Here is an 11,586-nt window from a genome sequence, read left to right on the forward strand (position 1 = left end):
GTTGCTCCTCCCCAAGGTACAGGAAGGGCTGGGGGTAGGGGACAGGGAGGGCTTTGGGGGGTGGTCTGGAAGGGTTTTGGGGGGGGATTGGAAAGATTTGGGCAAGGATAGGCAGGTAGGGGGGGACTGGAAGGGTTTGGGGGGTCAGGCAGAGCTTGAGGGGGGACTAGAAGGATTTGGGAGGAGGTCAAGCAGGGTTTGAGGGGGGACTGGAAAGGCTAGGGAGTGGACTGGAAGGGTTTTAGGGGGTCAGGCAGGTTTGAGAGGGACTAGAAGGGTTTGAGGGGGGTCAGGCACAGCTGGGGGAGACTGGAAGGGTTTGGGGGGGTCAGGCAGGGTTTGAGGGGGGGACTGGAAGGGCTAGGAAGGGGATTGGGTAGGGGGCAGCCAGGGCTGGGGGAGACTGTAAGGGTTTGGGGGGTCAGGGAGGGTTGGGGTGACTGGAAGGGTTTGAGGGGGAGACTGGAAAGGCTAGGGAGGGGACTGGAAGGGTTTCAGGGGGTCAGGCAGGGCTGTGGGGGGACTGGAAGGGTACAGGACACAACACACCCATGGGGACCCCATCCAGGATAAACCCTTGTGAGCCAGTATGAGGTCAGGGTTGGCGGGGGGGGTGTGTGGGCATGACACAAGGTGGAGACAAACCCCTAGGGATTTAGGGTCACCTCTTGGATGAGTGTCCCCACTTCTGGCTCCTTTTAATTTGGGGGAGGGGGGGAGGCAAGAAATAACCTGGGGGGAGGGGGGGTGGCATAGGAAATAACCACACCAAGGTGTCTGAAGGGATTTTGGGGGATGGGGGCACACGGAGGGTCCCACACTCTGGCCAAGTGCCCACTCCAGGGCAGCAGCAGAACTCAAGCAGGGGAGGGAAGGTTTGGACAGAGCTGTGCCCCCGACTCAGTGGGTGTCAAGGTGGCACTTAGGGCCCTCCAGAAACATGGAGAAGGGGAGGCCAGGGGCCAAGGTAAACCCTTAAGGGCAGCTGGGCACCCATAGGGGAGGTGGGGGGAGGGCATATTGAGGGATCCACAGTGCTGGCACAGCCAGGAGGAAGAGGAGGAGGAAGGCTGGGGAGCCTGTGGCCCCTCCCTGCTACCCCAGTGGGCCCCTGGGGGTAGCTCAGCCAGCAGAGCATCAGATTTTTCATCTCCTTGAGGTGCTGCAACTCACCCCCCCTACATTTTCTGAGGTGCAGACGCCCTGGGTGGCCTCTTGGTAAGGAAGTACGGAGGGAGGGGTCCCTAAAACCTTCCCCTCGATGCCCCCCTACCCCTTAAAAACCAGGCCCAGCCAGGGTGGGGCATTCATGGATTTTAATTTAATTTTCCTGGAGGGGGGAGGAAAAAAAAAAAAAAAAGAAAACCAAACAAAAAAAAAAAATCCCAAAAAAGGCATCAGACACCCCCCACACCCCCCAAATGGTTCGGGTTTGGGGGCACATAGAGGTACACCCCCCACCCCCCTCCCACTGCTTTCTTCCCTTCTCCCCTCCAAGTCTCTGTAGTGTTTGGGGGTGCAGGGGCCTGCTGCTCCCCAGGGATAGATGGGAGACTCCTCCCCACCCCAAGAAAACCAACCCCAAAACCTCCCCCCCCTGCCCTAAACTCTAGGGGGAAGGCACCTCGAGGGGGGGCCCTGTGAGTCTCTATGGGGGGAGGGGACCCTGGGGAGAAGCCCTCCCCTGCTGCACCCCAACTTCTTGGTTGGGGAGAGGTGGGGAGAAAGGGGAAAGGAAAAAAATAAAGCTGGGGATGGAGAGGGAGGAAAAGAGACCAAGGCCAGCCTCGGGCTCACCCCAGGGCCAGCCCCTGCCCCCACTCGGGGATGGCCAGGCTGACCTGAACCCTCCCTCCATGCCCCCTCCCCCAAAAAACCCAATACCATGTGTGTGTGTGTGTGTGTTTGGGGGGGGTGGGGTGGTGTTATTTGTGCCCCCCAACCCCTGGGGGGAAGGCTCCTACAGTGGGGAGGGGGCCAGGAAGAGGATGAAGTGCACGTGGATAGGGGGTGGGATAAAGGAGACCCCCTCCCAACCCACCACAGGATGGAGCAGGTGTGGTTGGTCAGGCTTTTTGGGGATGGGGGGTGAGGGGAAAAAACCACACAACACCCCCCCCCCCACCACCACCTGGGGGGCTCCCAACCCCTCCCTCCCTCCCACCCCCCCAGCTCAAGGTCAGTTTGGATGGGTTAAGGCAACCCCGGCTCGGCGTGGGGACGGACGGGGAGGGGGTTAAGACAAGACGGACAGACAGAGCTGAGGGGGGGGGTTGGGAGGGTCTCTGTGTGTGGCTGTGTGTCCCCCACCTCCTCCTCTCCTCACATCGTTCCTTGTGGCCCCCTCCCAGCTCAGAAAATGTCCGGGCACAAGCTCCAGTCCTGTTTGTCTTTGCTCTCCCAGTACCCCCCCTTGTAGACGTGCTCCAGCTCCTGGGTCACAGGATCCTTCCTGCGCTCGAACCACAGCGGCTTGTAGGGGTCGTAGGGAGTCCCTGGGAGGGGCAGGGAGCAAAAAGAGAGGGGAGGGTGAGGGGCATGGAGCCAGGAGAGGTGTGGAAGGGGGGGGAAAGACAGCTTCAAGGCCAGCGCTGCCAAGGCACCACCAAACCACGGCCCTCAGCACCACAGCTTTGCAACCTCTCCAGGGATGGGGACTGCAGGGCAGCCTGGGCCAGGCCTTGCCAACCCTTTGGGTGAGGACATTTCTCCTCATGTCCAACCTAGACCTCCCCTGGAGCAACCTGAGGCCATTCCCTCTTGTCCTGTCACTTGTTCTCTGGCAGAAGAGCCCAACCCCCACCCGGCTCCAGCCTCCTTGCAGGGAGCTGCAGAGAGCCAGAAGGTCTCCCCTCAGCCTCCTTTTCTCCAGGCTCCACATCCCCAGCTCCCTCAGCTGCTCCTCACCATTCCTGTAATCCTTCCTCAACATCATTGCCCTTCTCTGGACCTGCTCCAGCTCCTCAATGTCCTTCTTGGAGCAAGAGGCCCAAAACTGACCCCAGGATTCCAGCTGTGACCTCAGCAGTGCCCAGTCCAGGGGGACAATCCCTGCCCTGCTCCTGCTGGCCACACTCTTGCTGATCCAGGCCAGGCTGCTGGTGACCTTCTTGGCCACCTGGGCACCCCCTGGCTCCTCTCCAGCTGCTCTCACCGACTCTCACAGCCCAGGTCCTTTCCCAGCAGGCAGTTTCCAGCCACTGTGCCCCCAGCCTGGAGCCTTCCTGGGGTTGTTGTGAGCCAGGTGCAGGACCCAGCCCTTGGCCTTGTTGCACCTCATCCCATTGACCTCACCATGGATCCAGCCTGGCCAGAGCCCTCTGCAGAGCTCTTCAACACTGCCACCCACCTGGATGTCATCTACCCGAGGCTGCCTCAAGCCCTTCCTCCAGATGATTTCTGAAGCTCCTAAGGAGCTGATCCCTGGAGGGGGTGGCCCGAGGCTGCCGTTTGTCCCTTTGCTCACCGTCCTCGGTGGCTCTGGCAGCTTCGGCCTCGCGCTTCTTGCGGGAGGTCCTCTGCTTCTCCTCCAGCCTCTGCTTCTCGGTGTTGGCCTCGTCCCAGCGGCCGTTCTCCATCAGGCGCTGGTCGGGGCGCCGCCGGCTGTCGGTGGGGGCCGTGCCGCTCTCGGGGGCGTTCAGGGTCAGAGCCAGCTCCGAGAAGTAGTACATGTTCTCAGCGTGCTTCCTGCCCCAGCAGACACCCAGCTCAACCCCTTTCCACCAGCGCAGCCTCCAGCCCCCCAAAACCCAGCCATCAAAACCCAGCCTCCAGAACACAGCCCCCAAAACCCAGCCTCCAGAACACAGCCCCCAAAACCCAGCCATCAAATCCTGGCCTCCAGAACACAGCCCCCAAAACCCAGCCCCCAAAACCCAGCCATCAAAACCCGGCCTCCAGAACACAGCCCCCAGAACCTGGCTCCCCAAGACCCAGCCTCCAGAACACAGCCCCCAAAACCCAGCCATCAAAACCCAGCCCCCAAAATCCAGCCTCCAGAAAACAGCATCCAAAACCTGGCCCCCAAGACCCAGCCTCCAGAACACAGCCTTCAAAACCTGGCCCCCCAAGACACAGCCTCCAGAACACAGCCCCCAAAACCTGGCCCCCCAAGACACAGCCTCCAGAACACAGCCCCCCAAACCCGGCCATCAAAACCCAGCCTCCAGAACATAACCCCCAGAACCTGGCCCCCCAAGACCCAGCCATCAAAACCTGGTCTCCAGAACACAGCCCCCCAAAACCCAGCCATCAAAACCTGGCCTCCAGAACACAGCCCCCAAAACCTGGCCCCCAAAACCCAGCCTCCAGAACACAGCCCCCAAAACCCGGCCATCAAAACCCAGCCTCCAGAAAACAGCATCCAAAACCCAGCCCCCAAGACCTAGACTCCAGCCCCCACCTCCCCACTCGTGGCTACAGCGGCCCGCAGCCAGCACGCCCTGCCCTGCCTGGTTCTTGGGGATGTTTTTACCCTGCCTCCCCCTCACTCACGGGAGTGGGTTCTTCTTCCACAGCAGGACCCTGCTGTCCTCAGCCTCCAGGGCTCTCTGTCGTCCTTCTCCCCCGTTGTCCCCAGCTCCCAGGGTCACCTTGCAGCAGTCCATCTTCTCGTCCCAGGTACCCGACAGGACGAAGTGAACCTTGCCGGAGGGGTCCATCACCTCCCCGGTGACCTGAGGGGACAGGGGACAGCCTGAAATAGGACACTCAGGAGTTAAACCCCACAGCCCAGGGTGTCCCAGGTTCACCCCCATGTCCCACCTTCCTGGCCACGTCCCGTGAGAAGTAGCTGTAAGGGACAAACTTGAGGTTGCATTTGTCACCGGTCTTGTGGTTGATGACCTCGATTTCGCCTGACTGAGGAGGGAAGGAGACACTAGGATCCAGCCCTGGCCCCTTTCCCAGGGAAACTGAGGCACAAGGGATCCACCTCGTGCCACAAACAGGTCCCCTGAAGACCCATCACCAGGCTTCCACCCCACCTGGTCTATCCACAGTTTGCCCACGATGATGTTGTGCACGGTGGTGGTGACTTTTTTCCACGTGTAGTGGTTGCCGGAGGAGTGGAAGACGCAGTGGATGGTTCCTGAGGAGGAAAGATTACACCGGGAATGACCTCCTGGTCATCCCAAACGTCTCCCAAACCCACCATAAGGTCTCCTAGGACCGTGATCCTCACCCAGGGGCATGATGGAGAGATATTTCCCCCGGAACTTGCTGGTGATTTTGATCTCCTGGCGAAGAGTCCAGCCGTGCTTGGAGTCCGCGTGGTGGGCAGCAGCCGGCGGGTGGTGGCTCACCTGGCCGGGAGAAAGCAGGGGGGCAGCTTGCCAGTGGCCACCCCAAAGGCTGTTGGTGGCCTAGGAGGAGCAGGGCTGGGTGCTACCTGCTCACAGAGGGAGCGGTAACCGTTCTCCTCCAGCCGATCCAGCTCGAAGGTCTCTCCCAGGAGGGGGTTGAAGGGTTTGCTGGTGCGCAAGACGGTGGTGGAGTAGGAGGAGACGGTGAAGGCAGCCACGTAGCAAAGCTGCTCCAGGGAGCTCTCGCACTTGGCTGCCCTGTCCAGCAGCTCGTGGTACTCCAAGTCCTCTGTCAAGCGTTGCAGCATGGACAGGGGCTCGTTGAAGTTGACCTGGGAGGGGAAGAGGATCACAGAATCAGCCGGGTTGGAAATGGCCTCAGAGCTCATCAAGGCCAACCAATTACCTCATACCTAACCCCTCCTGACAACCAGACCATGGCTCCGAGTGTCACAGCCAGTCTTTTGTGAACACCTCCAGGGATGGTGACTCCACCACCTCCCTGGGCAGCACATTCCAATGGCCAATTAATCTTTCTGGGAAGAACTTTCTCCTCACCTCAAGCCTAAACCTCCCCTGGCTCAGCTTGAGACTGTGTCCTCTTCTGCCACTGGTTGCCTGGGAGAAGAGACCAACCCCCACCTGGCTACAACCTCCCTTCAGGGAGCTGTAGACAGCAATGAGGTCTCCCCTGAGCCTCCTCTTCTCCAGGCTAAACACCCCCAGCTCCCTCAGCCTCTCCTCACAGGGCTGTGCTCCAGACCTCTCATCAGCCTCACTGCCCTTCTCTGGACACATTCAAGTATCTCAATGTCCTCCTTAAATTGAGGAGCCCAGAACTGGACACACAGCACTCAAGGTGTGGTCTAACCAGTGCTGACTACAGTAAGCCAAGGGAGGTTTTGGGGTGTCCCACGGTGTGTCACCCCCGGGGCCACTTACCGGCATGGGGATCTTGGACAGCTCCTTCCCAATGCAGTTCTTCATGATGCTCCAGAGGTTGAGGCTGTAGTTGGGTTTGTAGGGGATGCGGGTTCTCTTCTCCTTCTTGGTGTCCTCCACTTGGTGCTTGTACTAGGGGGAGGGGGGGAGATGAGGGATGCTGCTGTGACTGCCCCAACCCGGCCCTACCTCACAGCCACCCTCACTTCCAGCCCTGTTCCTCCAAGAACCTGATGGAGAAGCCCTTTTCTGTCCCAGTTCCTCCAAGAACCTGATGGAGAAGCCCTTTTCTGTCCCAGTTCCTCTAAGAACCTGATGGAGAAGCCCTTTTCTGTCCCAGTTCCTCCAAGAACCAACTGGAGAAGCCCTTTTCTGTCCCAGTTCCTCTAAGAACCTGATGGAGAAGCCCTTTTCTGTCCCTGTTCCTCCAAGAACCAACTGGAAAAGCCATTTCCTAATCTATTCCTGCAAAAACTTGGTGGAAAATCCCCTTCCAGCTCCGTTCCTCCAAGAACCAGGCAGACAACCCCTTTCCAAACCTATTCCTCCAAGAACTAGGTAGAAAACCCTCTTTCATCCCTGTTCCTCCAAGACCCAGGTGGAAAAACCCTTTCCAAATCTGTTCCTCCGAGAACTAGGTAGAAAACCCCCTTCCAGCCCCATTCCTCCAAAAACCAGGCAGACAACCCCTTTCCAGCCCTGTTCCTTCAAAACCCAGGTGTGGAAAAATCTCTCTTCCAGCCCTGTTCCTCCAAGACCCAGGTGGAAACCCTCCCTCCTACCTGCTCATCCAGGCTGATGTCACTGCTGGTGCCACTGATGTTGCTGCCAGTGCGCCTGGGGGGGGATGAAGAGGGGCAAAATCAGCCCCAGGCAGGGGGGGTGTTTGTGGGGGGCAAGGAGGGCAGCCCCTGAGCCCCACCACTCACTTGTGGCCCATGCTCTCGGGCATGGTGATGATCTCTGGGGCATCAAAGAACTCATTGTCATCGTCCTCGTCGCTCAGGTCACCTTTGGCAGGACAGCAAGGGTCTGGGAAGGAGGGGAGAGGGTAGGTGAGGCAACAAGTTCCAAGGTTCCTCCCAGTTCCCCTCACTGGAGGGTCAACTGCCACCACCCCACTGCACTGAGAGACATCAGACAATGTTTAGGAGGAACTAGGGATGGTTCAAGAAGGTTTTGCTCCATGAAGGAGGCACCAGAGAAGGCTTAGGAGGAGCTGGGGATGGAGCAAGGAGGATTTGCTCCATGAAGGAGACACCAGACAAGGCTTAGGAGGAGCTGGAGATGGAGCAAGGAGGTTTTGCTCCATGAAGGAGACACCAGACAAGGCTTAGCAGGAGCTGGGGATGGACCGAGGAGGTTTTGCTCCATGAAGGAGACACCAGACAAGGCTTAGGAGGAGCTGGGGACGGACCAAGGAGGTTTTGCTCTGTGAAGGTGACCCCAGACAAGGCTTAAGATGAGCTGGGGATGGAGCAAGGAGGTTTTGCTTTGTGAAGGAGACATCAGACAGGGCTTAGGAGGAGCTGGGGATGGAGCAAGGAGGTTTTGCTCTGTGAAGGTGACCCCAGACAGACCCCAGTGCTCAGGCTCAGCAACACAAAGGACATTGAGCCTGGCTCGAGGAAGGGACTGGAAGCAACTGGGGGTCACTTTGAGTCCATCTCCCAGCACCCCTCCCATCCACCAGCACCCAGCGCGGGGCACGGGAGCTGGGGGCGGTACCTTTGGCGGAGCCGCCGGTGCCAGGCATGCTGGCGGGCAGGACGGTGGCACCCCGGAATGCCCTCTCCAGGTGGTTGTGCTGCTTGGCCAGCTGCTCCAGGGTCTCCTCCAGCCGGATCCGCTGGTCCCGTTCGTGCTGCAGAGACTTCTGCCACTTCTTGCTGTGGGTCTGGGCCAGCATCAGGAAATCCCTGCAGGCCTGGCAGAGGGAAAGCAGTGCCTCACAGAACGGCCTGGGTTGGAAGAGACCTCCAGAGGTCATCTAGTTCAACCCCCCTGCAGGCAGCAGGGACAGCCTCCACTACAGCCTGGTCGAGCCTGACCTTGAGTATCTCCAGGGAGGAAGCCTCAACCACCTCCCTGGGCAACCTGTTGCAGTGCTCCAGCACCCTCATGGTGCAGGACTTGCTCCTCACATCCACTCCAAACCTGCTCTTCTCTCATGGTGCACAACTTGCTCCTCACATCCAATCCAAACCTGCTCTTCTCTCATGGTGCACAACTTGCTCCTCACATCCAATCCAAACCTGCTCTTCTCTCATGGTGCAGGACTTGTTCCTCACATCCAGTCTAAATCTGCTCTGCTCTCATTTCCAGCCATTGTCTCTCACCCTGTCCCTCAGGCCTTTGCAAACAGTCCCTCTGCAGCCTCCTTGCAGCCCCCTTCAGCTACTGGAAGGCTGCTTTAAGGTCCTCCTGGAGCCTTCTCTTCTCCAGGCTGAACACCCCCAGCTCCCTCAACCTGTCCTCATAGCAGAGCTGCTCCAACCCCCTTCACCATCTTCCATGGCCTCCTCTGGACCCTCTCCATCACCTCCACATCCTTCCTGCGCTGAGCGCTCCAGAGCCGGACGCAGAGCTCCTGCGTGGGTGGCCCACCTCAGGAGGGTCCCAAGCCCACCAGGAGCAGGCCCCCAGCATGGACTCACGTTGATCATGGCGTTGGAGGTGATACGGAAGAGGGTTGCTCGCTCGTTGACCTGCTTGATCTTCTCGGTGCTCTCGGCAGGCAGCCGCAGGGTCTCCAGCTCGCTGAGGGAGCGCTGCAGGGCTGTGCCGTGCTTGGCTATCAGGTCGTTGCAGGTGCTCAGATCTTCCACCTTGCTGGACAAGGTCCTCAACGTGCTCTGCAGCTCTGTCTTGTCCGTCTGCGACACCGATTCGTCACCAGAGTCGTCTGCCAGAGAGAAGGGGACGTGAGGGGGGCTGGAAGGGGACGGGAGGGTGGACCTGGTGGGGCTTCTCTTTTTTTCCCCCCAAGGGGATGAGGGAATAGCTGAAGGTCTACGAGCTGCATCGAGCTCTGGGGACACAGCAGGCTGGGAGCTGCAGGTGGGATACTGTAGGCCACCTCTACAGCGAGGTCACAGCAAGGAGTGGCGGCTTGGAGCAGATGGCTGATGACCTGGCACAGGGGCTGGATGTGTGTGCCAGGCTGCTCCTCAAGCCAAAGCTGGGCAGCAGGGAAGGACAGGATAGTGCTGCCACGCTCACACGTGGATGGACACAGCCACCTCATCCCAAACCCCACTCAGGGAGCAGCTACCAGTACCACAGGCCACACACTGTGACACTGTCACCACCTAGCACCTCAGCCAGGCATGGACAAGGACAGGAGAAAGCCAGCAGTGAAAAAGGCCTTGGCAGCAGGATCAGAACACAGGGTCATGGTTGTGGAGCAACAAAACAACCCCTGGACCACTGCAGTAGGACCTACAAGGGCGTAGCAAGACTCTTGAGGGGCTGTGGGGATGATGTCAAGGGCCATACCTGACTCCTCAAGCATCTTGACAGCTTTGGCCTTGGCCAGCTCTAGGGCAGTGACCCAACGCTGCCGTTCCACTTCTGAGCTGGCCTTCAGGTGGTAGGTCTGGGCCCCACCGTTGGAAATGATGAAGTTGCATGAATCCTCCACGGTGATGTTTGCCGTGGCCAGGTTGATGGTGCCACGACAAGTGTGCCTCATCTCAGCTTTGGATCTGGGGTAGGGCAGGATGAGGGAGATGGTGACAGGGGGCTGGAGAAAGGAAATGACCCACAGCTTGGTCCAGGTAGTGCCCAAGCCCCTCGGGGGCCCATGGAGAGGGGACCTGGAATTCCGCACCCTGCAGGCAGGGCTATTAATAGGGCACCAGCTCTAGCTCCCGGTGGTTTTGCCAAGTGGGACCAGGGCCAAGGTTGGCACCGTTGTGTTGAGGGAAAGAGGGTCACAACCATCAGGGAGGTCTCGGGGACCACCATGCTGCTCTGCTCAGTGCCTCTGGGAGGGGACAGAAGTGTCCTGGCAAAGTATGAGGCTGTGCCAACCCAGTACGGGACTGTGCCAACCCGGCACAGGGCCGTGCCAGCCTGGCACACCCCTTCCACGTCACCAGGCCCGGACCTGCCACGGACAGGGAGGGAACCAGCCACCCAGAACACCCCACACCGGGCTGTCAGCGACTTCCCCCTGCCCGCCCGCCAGGCTGTAACCGGAGCTGGCAGCTGCCTGCAAGCTCCGGTTCCCCGCCATGAATAATGGAAGGGCCAAAGGAGGGGCACGGCCACCATGACCGGGCTCAGGTGTCCCTGGATAGTGACACAGCGGGGAAGGGGCCGTAACGCAATCACGGGAAAGCTCCGTGGGAGCAGGGACGCGGCCTCGGTACCAGGATGGGCGGCGGGGGTCCCCGGTACGTACCGGTAGTAGCTGAGGAGCCCGTTGCTGAGTACGAACCAGCGGCGCTGGTAGCCCTTGATGTAGTTGGTCCACTTAAAAAGCCAACCCTCGCGGGCCGAACCGGACCCAGCACCACCCGCCCCGGAACCACCACCACCTCCTCCTCCTCCTCCTCCTCCTCCTCCCCCCGCCGCCGCCGCTGCTGCTGCTGCTGCCGCCGTCGCCGCACCCGCCCCTGGGCCTGGACCCGCCCCACCGCCCGCCGCCGGTGAAGGCAGAGCCGGGGCCGCACCAGGCGCCGCGGGCAGCGCCATGGGGCCCGGCAGCGCTGCCGCTGCTGCTGCCACCGCTGCCGCCGGGCCGGGCCCCGCGGCCGCCGCTCGCAGCTCCGCCGCCATCGCCGCCGCCGCCTCCCCGCCGCACCGCCCCCGCCGCGCTGCCGTCACACGCCCCGCCCCCGACAAGGTCTCATTGGAGGCAGAGATCTCCGTGCGACCCGCCCCGACGGGTTGATTGGTGCTCCAGACGTAGAGGGGTGGTGCTTGCATTCCCATTGGTTCATGATGCGCTTGCGCAGAAGATCGAGGGGCTGCACGCCCCGCCCCGTTTTCTTACTGGTCTATCTGCCTGTCCGTCCCTGCGGAGAGCCAATCATAGGGAAGCCGCGCGTCATGGACGTCAGGGCGCGGCCGCGCGGTAGAGAGGTGACTCATCCCGCCAGCGATTGGCGGGGGGGGGGGGAGGGCGGGACCTCCTGCTATTCGCGTCGCCATTGGTTGACCTGTTGCCCTATCAGCAGGGAGGGGGGCGGTGATCGCTGACCTTTGACCGCGGGCCGGGCCCCGCCACCGGCGGTCGCACAGGGGCAGGGGGTGGGAACACTTTCCGGAGCTCCCTTGGGGGCTGCCCTGCCCTCCGCGAACCCGGCGCTTACCGAGGGGGCTGCTCCTTAGA

At 60.6% G+C, this 11,586-nt stretch overlaps 1 protein-coding gene across 1 annotated transcript; it reads right to left on the reverse strand.

Moving 5' to 3' along the window:
• Nucleotides 1-2,319: 2,319 nt before the first annotated feature.
• Nucleotides 2,320-9,952, reverse strand: OSBP (oxysterol binding protein). The gene is made up of 13 exons (XM_054390339.1): nucleotides 9,744-9,952; nucleotides 8,903-9,150; nucleotides 7,974-8,172; nucleotides 7,175-7,277; nucleotides 7,028-7,082; nucleotides 6,246-6,377; nucleotides 5,390-5,635; nucleotides 5,183-5,303; nucleotides 4,986-5,089; nucleotides 4,765-4,860; nucleotides 4,495-4,676; nucleotides 3,467-3,687; nucleotides 2,320-2,495 (listed from the first exon to the last, which is right to left on the reverse strand). The coding sequence occupies exons 1-13, from the start codon at nucleotides 9,937-9,939 to the stop codon at nucleotides 2,353-2,355; spliced, it is 2,046 nt and encodes a 681-aa protein (XP_054246314.1). The 5' UTR covers nucleotides 9,940-9,952; the 3' UTR covers nucleotides 2,320-2,352.
• Nucleotides 9,953-11,586: the final 1,634 nt, after the last annotated feature.

This window comes from Indicator indicator, chromosome 21 (genome assembly GCF_027791375.1).
Source record: "Indicator indicator isolate 239-I01 chromosome 21, UM_Iind_1.1, whole genome shotgun sequence".
Classification (NCBI taxonomy): domain Eukaryota; kingdom Metazoa; phylum Chordata; class Aves; order Piciformes; family Indicatoridae; genus Indicator; species Indicator indicator.